Below are 22,605 nucleotides of genomic sequence, written 5' to 3'. Positions count from 1 at the left end.
GTTGTCTCCTTCACGGATGTTCTTATAATTTGGGTTAATCATAGAGACAGCAGTAATTGCTTGCTGTCGAAGGAGCTCAGCCGTTTTAGTTTGCTATCCCGATTAAAGTTCTCATTATTATAACATGAATTAATCCTTTTCACGGTAATAACTGCTTTGCTATCCAAGGAGTTCAGTTGTTTTAATTTGCTATCTTGATGAAATTTATAGAACAACGGCAGAAAGTGGAAGCAGCAAGTGAATTGTTAGCTAAACATCATGAAGATGGAAGCCCACGCGGAAAGCGTCGAAATCAAGTTACCAAAGAGCAAAAACCTGAACGACGAGGTAGTCGTCGATTGCGTGAACGAACAGAAGATGGAGTAGAAATTGATGATACTGATGATCGGCCCAGTAGCCGTCGAAGAACGAGCAACTTATCAGACCGCACAAAAAGTGATGATCGTGGAGATGACGATATATCACGGCATAGCCATGAAAGGACACGTCGTATATCAGATGATGATCGTTCAATAAGTCGGGATAGCAATCATTCCCTGCAACATTATGATGATGAAGGCTATCATCGTCGTCATCGTTCTCGCGATCATGATCTTGATGACGATTACTATCGCTATAGATCAAGGCGACGAGATGATGATGATGGTTATTACCGTCGACGAGATCGCTCTTTAGATCGTTATGATCGATCGCCATCACCGCGCAATAATTATGCTTCTGTGGCGGATGATGAAGATCGCTCGTATCGCATCCATAGGAAAAGGCAAGAGATTCAAGCAGATTATTCTGCTCGAATGGCTCATTCACATGATCCTCTAGGTTATGATGGATATGCAGGTGGTCGTTCTAGTGCCGCTGGAGGAGGTACTGATTCACCATTACGACCATCATCAGCAATCGATTTAAGGGCGTCCTCACCTTATGATATTCATGGATCTCCATATCCTCCAATGAATGGGGTAAATTTAAGTCATGGATAGATCCATTGACTATAAAATAATAAATTAAAATACATGATAACATCTTCTACTTATTCATATTAGTACATTAATGTCGTGTTTACTGAATTTTATAGATGCGAAGCTTAAGTCCATCTCGAAATGCGCCATATCATTCTACTAATTCGCAGCTATTAGGTAAATATAGTCTGCAAATATTAGCAATAGTTTGGAGTTTCAGTGATTTCTGACTAGGCCCTAGTTAGTCAGTGTAGTTTCGATCTACTGGGAATCAGATATTTTAAATAATGTAGATAATAAAAACGATTTTGTGCATAGTAGAAGATTATAGACATACCGTAAAATCATTTGTAGGAATTGAGATTATTTCTTTAATTTGTTAAACTAATTATGTCTTAGTATTGCAGCGATAAACTAATAGTCCAGTGCTTAATTGATAGTAAAATATTATAGTAAGTCTTTCATTTTAATAGTTCGGATAAAATTGTTGTGTATGAGAACGTCACCTATGGCAATATTGACTGAGAGAAGTATTTTCGTATAAAAACTGTTGCTTTATAAAATGAAAGAATTAATGATTACCTGCAAATAGGATCATACGAGTGCATAGTAGGCAATTTAGATTTGGATTGTCTATTCTAAAGATAGATTACTCAGACTAGTGCTGGATTATACCTTGAAATCCTATATTTAAAATCGATTATAATTATTCTTGTAATCATGTCAATAGAAGCACAACGATTAGCTCGGATGCAAGAAGATAATCGGGAACTGAAACTTCAATTAAGCAAAGAAAAACAATCCAACATCAGCTTATCAGCTTACGTTAATAAATTAGAAGATGAAACCGCTGATTTAAAAAGGAAAAATAACGAATTAAATAGAGATCTTTCGGATGTAACAAGTACCAAATTAGATCTGGAGCATAAACATCGCAATGCCCAGTAAGTATGATATATTTAGTACAACTACAGGCATTGATTTTTATGCATGAATTTAGGATTAGATTAATGAATTGGGAATCTTTATTCCTGCTTACAGTTAATCATGTTTATGATTACGATGAATCTCCATAATTCAGTTGATAAGATTTAATAATGTGACAAGTTGAATTTAAATTTTAGTCGTTATCTTAATTTCTGTCTGTGATAGATTATTCTCCTAATCATGGTAATTTCTGATTTTTATATAATTTGGGCATCTTAATTATCAATAGTAAATCTAACGCTTTCTTGTATAGAAATAAATTAGACGATGAAATTCAAGGTAGGAGATCGTCAGATATGACTGTAGGTCAGTTGAAGGAGCAATTACGAAAATATGAAGATAAATTGGCACTGTAAGTACTATAGCATAATTAGATAATTTTTAAATAAACAGCTTAAAAAGGTCTAATATATTACGATTTCTGCCAATAAGATTGCATGAAATATGTATCTGCACAATAAAAGTACCTTAAGTAAAAATTTGATGAACTATCAGTTTATGCAATCTGAGGAAGTATAAATGATATTGATAGAATGGTGATTTTTGTTTCTATTCCAGTGAAATTCGCCAGAGCAATGCCGCAAAGCTAAGCCAGCAACAATTGCAACATGAATTAGATGTATTGAGTAATACGCTACAAGAGAAGAAGCGAGAAAATGAGAATATATCGTTGCAGCTAGCGGAAATGAAGTCATCATACAAGAGTTTAGAAAGTAGTAATAAAGATACCTTAAAATTATTAGGAGAGTTAAAAGATGTAAGTTTCTAAACAGTTTTAGTTGGCTTCATTCTGTTATGCGTCAAAATAAGGTCGTTATTAATAATTTTCGTGAACTAACAGCAGTAAAATTTTCTTTTTTTCTTTGATAGAACTATCGTAGCGTAGCTGAAAATACGGTATGTTGGATATCAAGGGTGTTAGAATTGGAATATTTCTTATTAATTCCAATTCGATTGCTACTTAAACCAAGAGGGTTATTACGGCATTTTAATTTCATGAAATACTAATTCTTATTTTTCAATCATGAATAAGATCATCATTACCGGTAGTCGATTATAATTCTAACGTAGTGCTTACTGTACATTATTGTAAGCGCACCTCTAAAATATGGCGATACCACAGCATGTTATTGAGATAATACTAAAAATTTTAGTGGTGAAATTAATTCTAGTTGTTATAAACCTATAGTAGGAGACGAGATATGAACGCAACTTTCATTCATATTTTTTAGTCTAAGCAAGATAATGTTAAACAAGTTGATGATCGCGTAGAGGAATTGAAATTGGAAACTATGCAACACAAGGTATAACTTGTTTGCCATATCTTTTATAGTGTATTATTTACAGCTGCAATCCAATTTTGGATATAAAGTACTATAGCCTATTAAGAATTTATTGAATTTACTGTGTTACGTTGTAGCTGGAGCTTGCAAACAAGCAAACAATCATCGAAGATACAAGAATTAAATATATGGCTGATATTGAAGATCTTCGCATGAGATTGAAACACCGTGAAGAAACAAACGTCAGTTATCTCCTTTAATATTACTACAGTCTACCTTCGGGTGTTTAACTGCAAGTTATTCTATGAGTTAGGCTGCAACAGAGCAAGCTTTAATTACTGCAAGGAAACAGTTTGAAACAGAATTAACCAATATAAAGGCGGAAGTCTCTTTACGGGGTACAGGCTATGACGAAGAAGTAGCTAAAAGGCACCAGATGGAAGCAGAGGTATCGTATTTTTAAATGTGTATAGATTAACAATATGAATGGCATCATATTTTTAGCATTTGTTGATGTACAATTTCTAGATTAATAATAAAAAATTTAGATTATTAAGTTATATGGATGTTTTTGGGTGTACAGAATACGGCTATAAAGTTACAACTGGTCAACGCTAATAAAGAATTAGAGAGAATCTATCAAAATACTGCTGATACGGAAAAGTGAGCCGATTGCGATTCTACCTAAATCTTTTGCTTAACCTTTAAAAATACAGCTGAATTCTCTGGGTTACAAGTATTATAATACTAACTTCTTTATTACAATTTTTAGAACTAGAAATAAGGATCGGAAAGAATGGGAGGAGAAAGAAAGCAAATTAATTCGTGAAAATCGAATGCTACAGGAGAAAGCGCAAGTAAGATTAAGTTAATAAGCAAAGTAGTATGTATCATAGGAAGCATATTGCTGCGACATAAATAACATAAAATGATATTAATTAGGCAACGGCTCTTAAATAATTTATCCATAATTATAATGCTTTTCTCAGCTGTTTTTAACCCTAATCTCTTTATTATGATTCTCAAGTCTCTAACACTGCAGCTTGGAATTACTGAAAACAAAATTGCTACCTTGGAAAATGAGGTTAATAATGCTAATCAGCTCATCGCTAAGCATTCTGATGATGTTGAAATGTCTCAGCAAGAGTTTATTCAGCAGCGTAATGCTTTAGGTGCCATGAGCGATGCGTTAAGAGAGGAAAAGGTAGAATCATACTGATATTATATTTATCATTTCTTGCTAGATTGCCAGTCAACAATTTCATTCTTCATTTGCCTAATTTGCTAATATTGTCTTATTGTCGTAGGATCATAATACAAGACTACGAGCTCAACTTTCTGGCTTAGAGGAAAAGTAATTTGTCTTTTGTTGCAACTTTTTCGTCAACTGGGAATTTTTTTCTAGTTTTTAATATTTACATGAATGATTGTTGAATCTATTGCTCTATTACATTCTTAGCAAAAATATGCTATGAAATATAGATGTAACTTCTATAGATGTCTCACCGATGTAATAATACCGCTATTCTAATTCGTAGTTTTAGCATTTACATGAGTGGTTGTTGAAAGTTATCCATTCTATAGTTTTGACAAATTTACAAGTTAGATATTGATGCAAGACCTTGTAACTAATGTCTCCAGATATTCAGGTCAAGCCGGTGAAGTTGCATTCCTTAGAAGAAGAGTTGAAGAATTAACAGATTCTCTCAACGAAAAGGAAGATTATAGTAGGAAAGTTCAGGTAATAGCATTGACTTTGATAGAATGCATAATTTGCTCAGTTTAAAGCCCATCTAAGGAATAATCTCAATATCAATTAATTTGATAGATTGCATGAAATTTCTCGGTTTAAAGCTATTTAAGGAATAATCTTGACCCTTAATTAATTTTTAACTGTAGGATCAGCTTAATGCTTCTGTCCATCAAATACGACGTGATTATAATGAGGTAAAGTGCTTTAAAATTGTTTTTACCCTTGACTATTGATGAACAATTGCCGAATTTACCACAATAATTTTGGGTCATATACGTTAATCTTGAAGTAAAATTTCAAAAGATATGCCTATAAATTTTGAAGTTTAAAAGTGCCTAATATAAACTTATTTATGATCACCTATTTGTACTGAGAGTTTACATATTAAACATACCTTTTACAGGAAAAAACCAAGTTAGACTCTGAGCAAAAAGATCTACAAACTGTATTACAGCGAACACGCGATGAAGCGGTGAAATCTAAACTCTCATCGAAACGATATGAAGAGGAATTGACTTCACTGAAAGAGGTTGATAACTTAATATTACCTTCCAATAATTGCTTGTTCTGAAATACCTGGAATATTTTAAGGAGATGAATTACATTTCCTACTCAATACTAATATAATAACCATATTTTCTTTTTAAACATAGCAACTCGATGAAGCAAATCGATTAAAAGCCGTTGCTGATAGAGCCTTGGAAATGTCGTCAGTAGTAAGTTTTGTCGTCACATCATCATTTAACAGTATACAGTTGTATGTTAGCTAGAGCTCTTTCAAATACGGTATTTTTCATATGGAATTAGGATCAAGGCAACTTAGAAACTAAATACAACGAAATAAAGAAAGATTTGGACGAAACGAAGCGACAAGTAAGTTTCAACTTATAATATAATTTTAGGTGTAAAGTTTTCAAGACGTAATGCTGCAATTTAAAAATAAATTTTATCTCCTATCTTTCATTTGATTTATATTTCAGCTTAGCGAATCCTTAGCTCATAAACAGTTAGGAGAGAGTGAGATATTAAGATTAAAAGCTGATCTTATGGCTAAAGAATCTACTGTTGAGGAATATACTCGAAGAGCTGATGAGAAAAATTCTATATTAAATGATACACATAATGCGATGGTAATTATAAATTTTATTCAGTAATCCCTGGTCAAATCAGCTTGAAAGCTCTTTCTCAGGATGTTTCAAATGCTTAATGGTCTAATAAATATTAATATTTAAAGGAAAAAATAAGGATGGATCTTGCTAAAACCGATGCCGAATTAGTTGAATGCAGAGCCATTTTACGAAGTGAACAATCCAGAAATAAAATTATGCAAGAAAGTCTAGCATCATCTCATAAGGCAGGCAATTAAAATTATTCCATGTTTACAGGAAAATTTTTTCGTTGGCATTTAAGATGGCTTAATACTAAATGATGGATTAGAATAATTTTAAATTAATTTCTGCAATTGCAGGAAAAAGATGAACTTTGGTCTAGATTGAGTGAAACTAATAAATCTCATTCAGAACTGGAAAAAAAATATCAGGTATGATACAGAAACTTGCAGGCTATACAGTATTATTAAAGTAAGATTTACATTCATGTTTAACGATGTTTTGAAATATCCACATATGATAGGAAGTATCATCTTTGAATGCATCCTTGCAAGAAGATGCTGAAGAATCACGCTTGTTGTGGGAATCAGAAATAAAATCAAAATCAAAACTAGGGCATAAGGTATTAATAAGTATTAGAGTAGCTGGTCTAACAGTACTTGTCATCTATCAATTATGAATTATGTTTTAAAAAATCTTCTCATAGGCAAGATAGATAAAAAATGTTTAAATATATGAAAAATTGAATTCTTTAACATAGCTGTCGAAGCTAGAGAAGAAAAAAGGTGATTCAGGGATTGATAGGCGCTTTCGAGAGGTAAGAATTCTATTCTAAAGGGAACGTTTTCCTGTTATTATTTTGATAATTTTAACCGAATGATTGGAAAATGGTGCCAAAATTAGTCTATGCTTCTCCCCTTTATACTGGCTGAAACTACAGTATTAATATATCTAGAGAAGATTACGATACTCATAGTCAAGTGCTTAGGAACCGTGCTGGAATTAATCTGTTATTACACTATCGATCTTCCGCTGGGCTAGTTGACAGTATTAATTTATTTAGCGCTTAGTAGATTTTAATACTTAGAGCCGAATGATTTGTGGGCGAATTTCTCCGTATTGATACTGTCGCACTAATCGTGTTAGTTAATATATCTATTTACCTATAGAAGATTTTTATAACACAAAAATAACACTTTTAACAGTTTTAGTTGAATAATTTGGAATAATAATAAGAGAAATCTATCCATGCTCAGCATCTATTTTCGTTCCTAAATCTCTGTCACAATAGTTCAAATTATTCTTTTACTTTAAAGAAATTCTCGTTATATCAGTTATTTTCAATTTTAAATCTATAGGAAATTATCAATGCCGAAAGAGCTTATGCTATGAAGAGTAATTCTGATCAAATTGCCGAAGAATGGAAATACAAGTATGCATTAGTAGATATAATTTACGCTCCAATTCTGCACATAAAGGATATTTTCGTCTTCTCGTGATTATTGACCAGTAGCTTCTTCAATTGTATGTATAGCAGTAATGCAGAACGATATTATTCTGACGATGATATTACATACCTTTCCGATAGAACAACGCATTCAAATATAGTCGTATAATATTAAGTGTCATAGATTTTAGCCCTGGATAAGCATTTCACTGCATAAATTAATTCTCAAGCTTGGCTCTAGTTGCATTATGCTTCTGACAACAAGGCTTTACAATATCCTTTATATCTACTTAATGTAAAATTTTAATAAGCATGATTCGTTACATTCTTCAGGAGTAAGGAATTGGAAAATAAATTGGATGCTATGTCACGAAAATATAAAAATGCCAAAAGTAAATTGAAAGTAAGTCTACTCATTCCGGTAATCAGTTTAAAAATAAGCGGTAACCGAAAATAGTATTTTCTCATGGTTTTTTTGAATCTTAAGCTGGAGCAAACTGATCATAATAATCGCTAACTATAGTAATAAATGTTTCACATTATAGAAACTGCAAGAGACTGTCGATGCTATTCCATCCCTTCAAGATGAATATAATCGTGAAAGAAATTCCATGCAAACATCAATCAGTGATATGAAACACCAGGTAAATCTTGCAGATAAAATTGACAATCACAGCTCTATTCTACAATATCTCATCAATTTGGATGAAAGCTTGATAGACCATTAGCTATGGACTTTTTCCTAGCTAATATAGCTTGAACGACTCCTTACTTCACGTACAGTGAAGTAGAAATTGTTCAATTGTAATTGCAGAGAGAATTTGTCCGCTAAGGAACTCTTTTTAATAAATATATTGGTAATCTGTCCTTATCTTGTGAGTAGCGCTGAAGAGAAATATTTATACTGTAACTGTTATTTAGAACAGAATCTGCTAGCGAGAGAGAATTCTTCAGCGTATTCGTATTAATTCCATGTTCGTGTGTCAAATGGATATTAATGAGTTAGATTCAGCATTCTAGGACAAATCTGCTAGTTGAAAAAGGTTTTCTGAGTGATATTTTGTACCTTGTGTAAAACTGATGGAAAATAGTTACCATAGGTTGAAATACTAACTCCGTAACTCAGAGCAGAATCTAATTCAGCTAATGATTTTAAATCTTTATTCAAGATCGAACAAGCAAGCGTTATTTTCGCCCAAGAGGTAGACGAAAAAGCCAAATTAGAAATGAGATGTAATCTCTTAAATGAAGGTAAGAAGTTATATTATCGTCTGCTGCTTTCATTAAATGCGAAATTAATGCTTAAGTCGCTCATATAACAACTTCTATCTCTTTAGAAAATAACTCCTTGAAGAAACAAACTCATGTAAGTAGCTTTGTATTAAAATTATTTTCAAGTTAGATGTTAAAAAGCTATGCTTTTAGGACGTTGAAAAAATTCAGAATGCAAAGAAAGGTTTAGAAGATCAGTTACTTAATCTACAGGTATTAAGGCTAGAAAAATTAATGTGCTAGATATTAGCATACCAAGGTAACTGATAATTGACTGAAATTTAATCTACACAGGAATCCATGAAACATCAGTATATTGAGAAAAAAGAATTTGATAAATTAAAGAAGAATGTCGAGACTAAGGTAAGATATAAATTCTGTTTAGTTAGTATATTTGCAAATATTGTAATAGTATTTAGTTTAAATGGATAATGAAAGAGATAACTATTAATTCCAGTTGAATAGATGAATATACGGTATATCATCTTTATAATTCGCTAAATGTTAAACTTTGCAACAGTAAATCTCCATAAATGTATGATATAGATGTTTCTTGCTAAATGTTATCCCTTTTTTACTAACGGAGAACGCTACAACGTGTTTCACAATTTTCCTATGTAAAGACAAGAAATGCTTTGACTAATCGTCGAGAGATATTTCGCTTACAAGTATTTATTTTATTAATTATTATAGTATCGTTACCAGCTATCTCAAAAATTGCAAGAAGTTAACAAGTATCTTGATGATCAAGTCTTAACTATAAGATCGATTTCACGAACTAGCAGGTATGCCTACGCTATAACATGAAATAATCAAACTATGAGGGGAATAGTGATATATCTCTTTACGTTCCTCTTGCATTTCTTTATTGAAAGTTATTATCCTCATTGATCTTGAAATAATCAAGAGTTTTTGATCTTACTGATAGGTTGCAATAGGTTGAAGGATTTCTACTATTATTCTGGTGGTATTGGTATTAGGATGGAATTATTGCTGCTTTAGAATGGATTTTACCCCTTCAATCTAAGTCCAAGATATTAAATTAAATTAAACGTTTTATTTCTTATTTCAAATTCGTTTTTACTTAGATTGGATTTCTCTGAAATTATATTAAAATAACGACCCTAAAAATATTAACATAGGTTATCCGATGTTTGACTTTTAATATCGCACTTCAATGCGGAACTTTCTGTTTACATGCAATTTAAGACTTTTTATTTCGATCTTTTTTAACATATACGCGTATGACAGGATATACACCTATGTTAAATGTTATTATATGTATAATTCTGCGGTTTAAATTCGTATCATGTATATATATATATCAAATTAGTGATTGTGTAAACATACGCGGATTGTTCAGGATTTTAAAATTGGAAGATTGTGGCCTATTTATCGATTAACGTAAAAACTTCGCGTTTAGACTTGTATTATTAATATTGTTGGTAATGGATTATAGAAGTCAAAGATTTTTAAACTAGAGTCGATATCTATATCCTTCTTACTTTCTGTCATTCTGCATTGTATAGGAATGGTTATATAATAAAATTTGTAGTCTAGGGGTTCATGAGTACAGTGTACAAGTAGTTTCAGAATGTTATATTCTCCCATGAAATCACCCGAGAAAAGCTTTGATCTAACAGTTTAAGGCTATGTCAGAATACTATTTAAGGTTAAAAAGCCTCCCTGAGCAGTCCTATCATTACAAATGTAGCCTTTGTATATGCCTGGGATAACTTCTGTACGCTAAAATATTTCATACTATGCAAAATTCTCAGAACTGGAACCCTTTAATTAACTGAATTATTCTAACTATGGGATTCATCTAGTAGTTAGAAGCCGTATTACGACGCCCTTGTGCGAAAAATTGCTCTATGAGTCTAATCAGTATAACCCTATTTATGTATGAGTGTGCCTAATATTTAAAATACACAGCATTTGAGTTGGCTTAGCTACATTTCATTCAATATGATAGTTATACGTTGATTCTGTAATCCAAAAATTAATGAATAAGCATCTAAGCAAGAGTTAAAATTCTAGGCAGTAGCTGTTTACTGTGAATAAAGGCTATCGAATATGATATTAAAACGCATAATCTGACGAGGTACTACGCAGATATGAATCAAGACACTTCTATAGTCTAATCAATAATAAAGCGACGTTGCATGAAGTGGACCTTTACAGATTTATCCGTTTATTTTAAGTCTTTACAGGTTGTAATTTTAGGTTATCGAGTAAGATCGATGATACAACGCTCAATATATCCATCTTACTCAAGGTGCTAGCAAAAAAATTTGTCAATAAATCAATCAACTTTCACCATGCTAAAGATCTCAAGCCATGTTACATCGTAATTACTCTTAAATATTGAACCTATAATGTTAAATCAGTTTAAAGTGGCAATCCAGTCATGCAGGGCTGCCGATTACTACGTAATGATTCAACTGCAATTTCGAAACATTTTACATAAATTAAATCCAGCGGACTCTATTGTACTCAATTTTAGTAAAAACAACAATATAATCTTAGATTATTTAAAAATAAATACATTAGTCTTCAATCTGTATACATGAAAAATAAAAAACGATCAGGATTCAACTGCTAAATTCGAAGGTTATATAACATGTGTTTGTAAATTGCAGTGCAGTGCCATAAACAGGGTAAAATTGATATAACGTTCGTGGTTCTTGTAAGGGAATATTCAATTATAAATAAAAGTGATAAGAAACAAGAAATAATATATGACAGTCTCATTAATCCGTAGAGTTTGTTTCGTCATCCGATTCGTCCCCAATGATGTCTTGTTTGATCGTAAATGCACCGCCATCATGGATAGCATTTATAGATGATATCAATTTAGAATTTGTTAATAAATCGTCACTTGATGCGGTACCAGAAAAGATATTAACCAAACATCTGTCTCGTTCATTATTATAAGAGTGTTTGTTTTCTGTGGCAGGAATGAAGTCTCGTTTAACCTTCTCAGTAACAGCATACGCTGGAGAATTTTTTTCAGCAACTCGGTCTCTTAAAACATTTTGCAGCTCATTCATTAATGCCGTATTCGATATTTGTTCTTTTTGTACATCCTACATTATTCAACATTATACGACCAGTTCGTCGATCAGACTTGAGTAACTTACTACTGTAATAATTGCATATCTTCCTACCTCAACAGAATTATCAATCCCTTCTAGCAAAGACACCATATCTTTCTTCGTTATGTAAGCTTCGTAAACCTGAAATAGCATAGACAAGCAATATGTGTACAAGATTTAGATTATGTTAAAGATTTTTCAGAAGCTTTAAGTGTAGTAGTTCCTCATTACCTTGTCTTCGTTTTCTTCCGCAATGATAGTATTAATTGAAGAGAGTCCCGTTGGGATTTCCACTATAGAATTCATATACTTATATATTCTGTCTATTTTAAGCTTACCTATAATGTAATCGCAATTTTGTATTGTCAAGTACCTTCTGTTTCTTCGTTACCATCTTGTTGGCTTCTTGATTCTACAGGCAGATATTCAAGAGAAAATTCTTTATATTCAAAGTTACGAACGTATTTGTAGAACTATTCACCGGTATCCTACCTGGGTCTTCGATCGGTTTGTTTAGAATTTTCATTACTGTAGTTTTAGCAAAACTCCAGCAATCGCGTGCTGAATTTATATCCATAGTGATTTGATTATACAGACCTAAATGGTTATATCAAGACAATACCAGGTTTGATGTAATTACTTCACGTAAGCATCACCTTTCATCTGCACAGTATATCGTACAAGTATATTGACACGGTATGTATTCTACCTTCCGTTGCGGAATTATCTGAATTAATTTGCTCCTTATTATCATCAAAAGCCTTTACACACTTTTCAAACAGCTCTAATCTATATTATTATAAAGATTTTTGCATGTTTTTATATATTTAACTACATTATGAAACGGAAATCAAATTGTAGGTACCATTATCAGGCTAAAAAATCTACCTGTTAATAGTAGCCAAAAGATGAAGACGAAAGTTCCTAATTGATTGGCTTAACTGACTTTGTGCCGTGTTGCTTTGGTTGTCGCTACTATAATTGCTTGACAATCTATTTTTGGCAGCTACAGGTCGAAATCGATACAGTGTCAGCATTTAATAAGCGAACTAGTACATTAATTATAAGGGGTGCTAATTTTTATCTTTATTTCTTGTTGGGCACTATTACCAGCAGCGAACACATGCAACTACTAAGTGATTACAAAATAATATTTACCACTGAAGGCTAATTTTTGTGTTTCCATAGAGTCGGCCAGATCTTTGCATGAGGTTTTTATGCTATCAACCAACTCATGAATAATACGCCAGGCAAAGATTTGACGTAGAGCAGTGTCTGCAATGTGTAAGGATGACAGTATAATATCATTATGGAGTTATGGTATTTACAGTAGTAAGCGTTCAAAGGGAAAGTAAAATCGCGGATCTAACCTGACACTATACAGGCTTGTATCAAACAACAAAAGAATTCTGAAAACTGCTTATAGCAGAGAGATCTCATTGCCTATAGGAACGACATTAAATGTTAGCCTTTATTGTACCATGAATGACCGTATTAATTCCAACTTGCCTTTATTGATTGCAAGGAAAAATGGTCAGTATTTTCTTGATATTCTTCTAAGGAAAGTAATTCATTCTACGGTAAAACAATTATTTTGATACATTGTAAGACTACTGATGAACTTTCCCGTTATAATCTTACTGAAGTGAAGAAATTTCTTCATTTAACGTATAAGCTAGAAGAATTTATACAACCTGAGCAGATTTCACTATTCCCAATTCACATAAAGGTATAGGACAGCAAATGTCGAGATTATTCAGTTTCGCTCCAAGTCCATATCTAATTAATATTGAGTGATAGCAGCGTATTTATACTAATAATGTCGTTATATTTACGTAAGATGCAATGTATTACACATCACGCATGAAGGAAGAAAACAAATCTAAGAGTAGTACATTCGATTTAAATATAGTTACCTTTTTACAATAGTATTAGTTGCCTCTTGAATAGCAATAATCTGTTTTAAAGATATCATAAACAGAGTTTGACGCAGATGGTTACACTGGCGTCGATCGGATTTTAGTTCAATTCGGGTTATAGGTGGTATAGTATCACCTAGTCTGTAAAGCAAAATATTTTTCATTTCAATAGCGCATTCGATGCGTGACAATAATGATCCTATATCCGGATAGGACTAGTTTAGCAATTCAAGAGAGAACATTTATTCTATTGAATTACAGTGTAAATCCACGAGAAATGACTTCCATTTCCATAATGAATCGAACGACTTTCTTACTGCATGCGATATAATTTTCGATAGTTTTGATAGCACTCTCTAAGGTGGTGAAATCTTGGTCTTGCGCCACTTTAGTATATTTTTCCTGCTAAATATTTTTTAAGTTTTGTACGCATTAGGAAGTTAAATCGTAACAGAATATTTCACTTTATGAACTCTATTATTCCTAATAAGTACTGAAAGCTTAGCTTACCCATAGCAACCGATAGATAAAGTAGCCCAGGACAAGAAAGGCAAATGTCGATAAGGACAGGATTGCTAAGGTTCCAAAAAATAAGGAGCTTTTAAAGTATAACGCAATTGCACAGGCTAGACCAATGGAAAAGCAGGTAGAAAGCCAACGAATGTATAAATTTCTATTGCAGAAAGTAGTTTATTAAATTAACTTTTAAAGCACAAACTAAGAGCTTTGCTAATTTCAAGGCTAAAATGCTTTCTGAGGTAAGGTTTCAAGACGCAGAGTACTTGCCTAATCTTTATAGATTCCTTCTCAATTTCTTGATTCCATTTCACCTAAAATATATAATAAGTTTAAATGATAGTAAATATGCATTGCTAAATAGGCGTATTGGATGGATCACTTATACATGCTGTAAAATGTGGTCAATATAGTCGATATTTACCTTATTCCATTTGAGATATAAATTATCAAATATGTTTGAGTTTATTTGCCTAACAATATCTTCATCTTCCTCCAGTAGAACATCATTATTAAGTAGTAGTTCTATGCAAGTGTATTTACCATTTTCTATCTAAATTTGCAGTTGATCAAGTGATTAATAAGATGGATAAGCAAGATAATAACACGACTTACTAACCAATTTATTATGTAACTGTTGCTGTCTTTTGGTGCTTTCATGCCGTAGTGCCAGCCACAGTAGTTTGATATAATACTAATGTAATTTCAGCAATGGAAGGATTACTTCACGTAAGATTTGAATTGATAGGAATAGCAGAATAACTATCACTTACATAAATAACGGCCAATCTAGAATGTTGTTTTTCTTGTACCTTCGACTGGTTACTTAATGAGCGTGGCTCCACGTCAAGTTGCTGACCATGTTCGATTCCTAAAGATATGATAGAGGTAGCATCAAAATATTATATAAAGTAAAACATTACAATCATGTTAGAAGAAAAATCTGATCAATGCTACTACAATACCTTCCAAGTATTGGTGTAGAGGAGAACCCTACAAGAAAGGATACAAACATCTGAGTAACAAGGTTAAATTTTATCTAGCCTTTTGCAATATCCTGTAACGATATGATGTTATCTCTAACTGCATCGAATCTTAATCTATAGCTTGTACATCATAATACTTAATAGCATTTTCAGTTATAAATATGGCTACCTTAAAAAGAACAGAATTATCAGCCATAGTTGATTACAGATTGCAGGTTGGTCCGAGCTGTTATTTCCTTGTTGAGCTGTGGATTTCTGCACCTTCAAGATTCGTATTCTCTAGCTTCTTTCAGTTTAAAATATCGAGTATGTTTCGAGTATAGCTCATACCTTCCGTACAGGGTTATTTTTCTGTCGCTTCCATGCCAGTTATAATGCTTTTGCCCTATATAATCCATATAATTTGTAATATTTACTCCTCCATTTTGCAGCTATGCCAACCACTCAGCTGACTCCTGTAGAACTGTAGATTCCTGATATACAGTAGGGATTCACTAACCATATACATCATGTTAGTATAGAATTGAAGATCGTGAATAGTATACTATACAGAGGTAAGATCGCATCGGTACGGTTACGGTACTAGTACTACAGACCTTGTGGAGCTTCAACCGTATTGCAGTTCCAAGGTAACCAAATGGCTGCTAGCCTTATTAGCGAATAGCTCTCTCGATTATATTGGAATCAACGATACCTACCTTAGAAGAAGAGTAACTTGTAGGATTTACGTGATAGCCTTTTAAGAAGAACAAGACTGCCGGATAGACTAAGAATTTCGATCATTTTGACGTCAATGGAGACATCAACTCAGCATGTAAGATTTGACAGTAGATTGGAGCTGCAACAAACTCAGCTTTCTTTTATTTTAGTTACTTTAAATTGTCTTTAATGATGATATGTATAGGGCTTGAAAGGTTATGAGTTACCTTAACGTTAATAATCTTGACTATTTGTCATGATTGATAGGTATTAAATTGTTCGTTTTCGTCTTGGTATCCTAAATTTCGCAGATTAACTATTACCAGGTAAAGAGGAGACTTTGTGTATCGTCATTTACTCATAAAAGTGCAGTAAACGATACGAAGCTAAGCCTCGAGTTAATCATAATATCACCTGTCACTCACTTTAAATGAGATTTAGTAGATTCTACATGCTGAAAACTAATCCTTGTTTCTTCGTTATTATTAGCCGAGTTGTTCCTTTGCCTATTGAATTTATTAATTACCTCAATGCAGACGGTGTGGTTTTGCCTCAAGCGTATGTTACTTACAGGATAAATTGCTGAAACTATAGTAATGGAATTGTGTAATCTATGATTACGCTACTCAATTTCTAATGAATTGCATTGCCTAGCTGCCCACAACCATCAACACGCTATACCTGCGGAGACGAATCTGATTCTGACTTGAGCGATGAGGTAATATGCGGCTTGGAATATTGATGTGATTAGTATCCTCTTATGACTAAATGATAACGGATGAATTTAATGTTAATGGATATAACGATCACATGTTTGCCACTTCAACTGCTATCCAAGTGGAATAATGCAAGTGATGATGAAGATACTACAGCGGTAAGCACTGCTCATATTTAGTATCGGAAATCCTCATGTATCTGTGTAGTTACAAATTCTTTTCTATGCTTAATGTTATAGCCTATCCCTACTTTTCCCAAACTGGAAGAAGATGTTAATCAACACATCCGAGAACTCGGCGGTTATGTATTTCCGAAACTTAATTGGAGTTCACCTCAGGTATTACAATGGTGTGATATTTGTAGCGCCGATTAGTCTAACTATTTACTGTTATAATTCACGATTAATATTCCGTGAACGTACTTAAAGTTGACTCTATATCAATTGGTTTTAGGACGCCGCTTGGATTTCACATAACGGTACACTTCAATGTTCAACATTTCAAGACATAACATTGTTGTTAAAGAGTTCTGATCGTGTTGGCCACGATCTTACGAAACCGTAAGTGTTGCCTAATGTGTCTCTTTGCTTACTACTGTTGATGTAACTATTAGTCATCTTAGTTTTGAGGGTTGCCAAAATCCTGCTGGAGATTTTTCTGGCTATGAGGTAATACTACTTATCTTATTCGTTAATTTTATGTTCGTAATTAATAAAGCGCTTGAGCTAATATTCAACTCATTTTTACCCAATACGACTACGCCGAAGCTTATACTAAGAAAATGGCAAGAAGTTTCTGGTGGAATGGAATACAGGTGTTTTATTCGCGATGGCAACATTATAGGCATGTAAAATTTATGAACAATATAGAAAGGAATGTAAAGATTTTGATACCAAACCTATTAATTTTGTTCATGCAGCGATTAGCCAAAGAGATATATCCAACTATTATCCATTTATGGTTACTACTATGACAGAGTGTTGCCATGATATAGCAAAATTCTTTTATAAAAATATAAAGGAAAAATTTACGGAAACGAATTGTTAGTACTTATGCATTTTTCAATACACTGTGCGTTGTTTAAGAGTTTCATAACAGTAATATCGACGTGATCATATTTTATTTTATTTAAAAAATTTAGATGTTATAGATATTTATAGAAGAAAAAAGGTAATTTTCATAATCTTGATTTACGCATAATTTATTTTAGCAAATTGTTCTACTAACGATACTCATATTGTTAAATGTATTAGAATTCGATCACTTTGGTCGACTTTAATCCATTCAACACTTTAACTGATACAGCATTATTTGAATGGAGTGAATTAACTAGCGGCCAACCATTAGCAGGTCTGAATTGTACTTAATCATTTTTGAGTTATTTTCTGATGAACTTTTTTTATCGTACTAACCTTATTGTCTATCTGATAATCCGACACAGGCCACAGGGTTAAATGTCCGATTGATGATCAAGAATCTCGTATCCAGGTTTAACTAATACTGTAACCTGTACCTTATATTAAACATACGTATATATGTATGATATCTGAGAATTTGCTATTACCGTTATACGGATAGATCGTTATATTTAGATGCATTGAAGGTTCTCATGGGATTGCTTCAAATCCATATCTAAGATCTAAAGTACCTCTGGTAAGTTTTGCATAGTTATATAGGTTAGGAAGTATTTTAAGGTTGCAATCTCGTCCTATTATACGGTAGCTAAATATTTATTAATATGATATTATTACTTGGTAAATTTTTAGGACATCGCGGAGGCAAATTCCAACGTTAATGCTAGTCAACTCGTGGAGTATCTGAAGCTGGTAATTGTTTCTTTTGGGGCGTGCATTATATTTTGTAGTAATGTTATTATAGCGTTGTTATTTTTAAGTCACACCATATTCATACACTATAGATGTCGAAGAAGATGGAAAATGATGAAATTTGAATAAAATTGATCCAAATTTTATTAAAGTATTTTTATTTACAATTGTCTTGCTATTGTGCAAGACAGAAATAAAGTTTGGTCGATGGAATGAAATAATCATAACAATCGTAATTTGCTTAAATTTTCATTTTCTTGTGAGGTATCTCATTAATTTGTATGTATCTATAAAGATATATTCGTATAAACATGTATATGTATTTGTATAGACAGTTAACGGTCCGGTTTCGATGATAAGAATGTAGAGGCATCAGCTGTACTATAAATAACTTCTATTCCTGTGGCTTGTACCTTTGTTATAGCACTTCTGTTAAAAGCAAAGTTTATTCAAAACTTGCGTTAGCTAAACTAAGTACAATCAACATCATTGTGTTAGAAATTGTATATAATAAGAAGAAGCTGGCGTACTTTGTGATGTTGCGACAGTACAAGAGTGTTAACTTCTTTAGCTTTTTACACCCTTTTCGGATGTATCGCAGTGATTTATCTCTGAAATGAATGATTGAATGAATAATTAATTAAATAAATAAGTTATTTTTAAATCCTTAGTAGCAATTATCCTTTATCGCTATCTGATGAACTTACGTTATATGGGAGCACGCTGACATATCCAGCTCTTCTAAGTATCGCAATACACCAGATATATATTGGGCACTGGTATCAGTTAGCTGTAAATAATGTAACAAATTTAGAGAGAATAGCTAGTATCTATACCCTATTAGCTATGTTTAGGTGGTTGTTGATTAGAAATTTGAGAAATAAAGATCATTTTTACCTGTGAACAACCTCCTAATTTTAACGATTTAAGAAGTCGACAGCAAAATGCTATGCTTTTAACGGCGTTATCGGTTATTAACTAGTTTAAAATTGAATTTTCAGATTTTACGTTACGATGTAATGCAAGTTCGTATCTGGAAGTTAAGTAAAATTGATTTAGATAGATATAGTACTTACTACACAGTGTGATAGGTCCAAAGACAGTAAGTCTCGGCAATGTTGACACATCCTCTGTAATTGAGAATTATATGAGTTACATCTCATGAATGTAAATTATACAGCATATTATCCAAATAGTACTGGATAGATTAATTACGCTATCAGATTAATCTCAGAAAAAAGACGTTAAAATGTATTTATAAAATAGTGATAATATGTACTATAGAAATATAGGTAAAAATTATATTACGAACTGCTTATCAATTTTAGTGGGGCAGCTATCAGTGTAAGTAATGACTATCACGTTAAATCTTACTTTAAATTACGATATCGTATTACCAATATTTTACATTATGAAAATTATAGGATCCAATAATACAATAAATCTATATTTACTTGAGTCATTACATTAATTTTTCAACAATAGTGCTCTTAAGATATAGAATTTAACGAAGGATTGTTAGGATAATTTATATGTGATTAAAGTTTGTCTTTCACAAATTTAAAGAACAGTATTAGCTAGAGAGTCACACACCTGTACACCAAAATCTGAAATTGTGCTACACTCAGCCAAATCAATCTTACGAAATTTGCTATTGTTGCCAAGAGCCATCAAGCCTTGATCTTGAATAAAGCAACCTGATAGATCTATTGAAACTAAATTGGACAACCCTCCCATAAGTTCTGCTCCAGCATCTGTGACATGCTCACAAAAACAGAAACTAGCCCGCTGTAATTCTGTACACCTGGGAAAAAATGTGATTTAAAATTTACAGAATTGCCAGTTCTCTTTCTGCTCCTTTTTCTACTTTAGCTATTTAGAGCATTTATATAGCTTATAACTTTATTAAGGTAGTACCTTTGTGCTATTCTAAGTAGAGTTACATCGCTAATTCTTATACAGTTTGATAGATTAAGCTCTTTTAGTTTGGAAGACGCTGGACCTTCTACTACATGACGCACACCAGTATCTGATATCCTATATAAGAAGTATTAAATTTTATCCATAAAATAAACTATTATTGCAAGTGCATTAAAGCTGTTGCGATTTTTCATGACAAATATTTAATTTTTTTGTGAAAATGTAATTTGTACCTTACGCAGTCAGCTACATTTAAGTAGTTTAATTGTCGACAGGGTGCTAAGGCTTTGATTGATAAATCTGTTAATCTTGGACAATCGACAAGATAAATATGATTTAATTCAAGGCAGTTCCTTCCTAAAGCTTTAATGGAGGTATCCGTTATAAGGTTATTTCCTAAAGATTTAGACAGTATGTCCATGATTAAAAATTAGAATTGCAAATATTCATACAAAGGTTATAATTTTACTGTCGAGAGGAAAATGAAATCATTTTCTACATTAGATACGGTACTATTTCAGTATAAAATTGCAACAGCAATAATCAATTTAAGATAGTGTATTAATAACTACCTTCTATGCGAAGCTTTCGTAATTTTTTAAGCTGGGAAATGTATTGGAAACTATGATCAGATAGAGAATTCGTTCCTTGTAGTGAAATTGCTCTTAAGTTACGACATCCATTAACCAATTGCTGAAATAATAGTATGCGATAAAATAAGAGATTAACTCATAGTCTATAATCTTTCGTAATGATGATACAATTGCATAGATAAATATCATATCTTTAAATGTATTTAAAAACATTATATTTAGGATATGTAACAATCCGTTCAAAAATTGAACGGTTTAAAATGTTTATTAAAGTAATAAATTAAGGATTACTAGACTTTATATCAGGATATGCTATCTTACGTAAATTAATGGCCTTATAAATGTATTTACCATTATAGCTTCATCTTTTAAAGATGCTAAATCGTTCAGTAAAATTGTATTTAAAAATGGGCAACATTCAGCGATAAATTTCATACCATCCGTATTTACCTATATTAATCAAAAATTTAAGCAACTTAAAGCCCTAGCTTGATACAGTGGTAAATATTTCACTTGACTTTTATCAACAATGATATCTATTGAGAAAATTACAAATATTGGTATTTAATTAGCTGTACTAAAGTAAGCAATTACTTGTGTACATCCTGATATATCTAAATAGGATAATTTTCGGCATCCTTTTCCAGCAGCTAAATATTGAAGTCCTTTGATCGAAAATGTGTTGACATAGGCCATACTCAGATATTGTAAATTGGTACAAAATCTAGAATATTTTAATAGTAACAATTACGATAAATTATTTATAAGAATAGATACTCATAGAGAAAATTTGATAAGTTGTACACTATTTTTCTATATAACAATCCATTGCAGTACTTTAGACAATCAGTAGACTTGCCTTGATAGTGATCTTAACGTTGCATCTGTTAAATCACATTGTGATAAGTTTAAATATAAGAGAACTTTACATCCAGTTCCAATATAGTGCATTAATTCGTCCTAGTATCAATAAGATATGTAGATACAGAATATAAAATTTTGATCATATTCATGACCTTAATTAAAATTTGATCTAACGCACATTGTAGTTGTAACAGTCGGATAAATTTAAATCTTGCAAATTTCGACATTCACCTAAAGTGTTAAAAGGAAATAAGATACGATAGATTAAAAAATAACTAAATTATTTCTATTTTATACTCTTATTATTTCAATGATTATTTTTAATGGGTGTACCTAATAAAAATCAATAACAGTTAATTTTATCAATTACCAATTATTCTTAAGGCTTCCATGCCAGCACCTCGACATCCTCTGATATTCAAGTGGCCTAGATATGGCCTTGCTTTGTGTAGAATTCTCTGTAATACTTGACTGGTGATTCTGTAATAAATAGACCATGTTATATTTCTAAAAGCTGTAAAATCTTCAAATATTTAGAAAAACTGCCACCGTGTTATTAATGCTTATTTAATTTCATATGTGTTCGTACTTTTTGATGACTGATTTATGAGAGACATCAATCTTATTCCATAGCTGATTAGCTTGTGTAATAACTTTC

At 32.1% G+C, this 22,605-nt stretch overlaps 3 protein-coding genes across 3 annotated transcripts; 1 reads left to right on the top strand and 2 right to left on the bottom strand.

The window, feature by feature from the left end:
* Positions 1 to 11,563: 11,563 nt before the first annotated feature.
* TRIADDRAFT_55291 (uncharacterized protein) lies at positions 11,564 to 15,525 on the bottom strand (the record flags this gene model as incomplete). The annotated part of the gene is made up of 19 exons (XM_002111331.1): positions 11,564 to 11,899; positions 11,981 to 12,049; positions 12,140 to 12,246; positions 12,282 to 12,320; positions 12,401 to 12,505; positions 12,618 to 12,697; positions 12,797 to 12,914; positions 13,067 to 13,183; positions 13,279 to 13,351; positions 13,603 to 13,687; positions 13,825 to 14,026; positions 14,145 to 14,232; positions 14,338 to 14,453; positions 14,546 to 14,657; positions 14,768 to 14,896; positions 14,963 to 15,037; positions 15,117 to 15,214; positions 15,309 to 15,336; positions 15,499 to 15,525. The coding sequence occupies 19 exons, from the start codon at positions 15,523 to 15,525 to the stop codon at positions 11,564 to 11,566; spliced, it is 2,004 nt and encodes a 667-aa protein (XP_002111367.1).
* Positions 15,526 to 16,122: 597 nt separating this feature from the next.
* Positions 16,123 to 18,695, top strand: TRIADDRAFT_55290 (uncharacterized protein; the record flags this gene model as incomplete). Its single annotated transcript, XM_002111811.1, has 13 exons — positions 16,123 to 16,143; positions 16,296 to 16,354; positions 16,518 to 16,586; positions 16,683 to 16,746; positions 16,867 to 16,902; positions 16,984 to 17,082; positions 17,198 to 17,304; positions 17,358 to 17,412; positions 17,998 to 18,094; positions 18,186 to 18,232; positions 18,323 to 18,397; positions 18,511 to 18,570; positions 18,663 to 18,695. The coding sequence occupies 13 exons, from the start codon at positions 16,123 to 16,125 to the stop codon at positions 18,693 to 18,695; spliced, it is 822 nt and encodes a 273-aa protein (XP_002111847.1).
* Positions 18,696 to 19,410: 715 nt separating this feature from the next.
* Positions 19,411 to 21,797, bottom strand: TRIADDRAFT_24633 (uncharacterized protein; the record flags this gene model as incomplete). Its single annotated transcript, XM_002111330.1, has 8 exons — positions 19,411 to 19,548; positions 19,647 to 19,698; positions 20,162 to 20,374; positions 20,488 to 20,607; positions 20,724 to 20,886; positions 21,060 to 21,183; positions 21,435 to 21,533; positions 21,678 to 21,797. Coding segments are annotated over 8 exons (1,029 nt in total), but the record flags the coding sequence as incomplete, so codon positions are not given.
* Between the last annotated feature and the right edge of the window lie 808 nt (positions 21,798 to 22,605).

Source organism: Trichoplax adhaerens, genomic scaffold (genome assembly GCF_000150275.1).
Source record: "Trichoplax adhaerens TRIADscaffold_4 genomic scaffold, whole genome shotgun sequence".
Lineage (NCBI taxonomy): Eukaryota > Metazoa > Placozoa > Uniplacotomia > Trichoplacea > Trichoplacidae > Trichoplax > Trichoplax adhaerens.
This window is presented reverse-complemented; position numbering and strand designations above follow the sequence as displayed.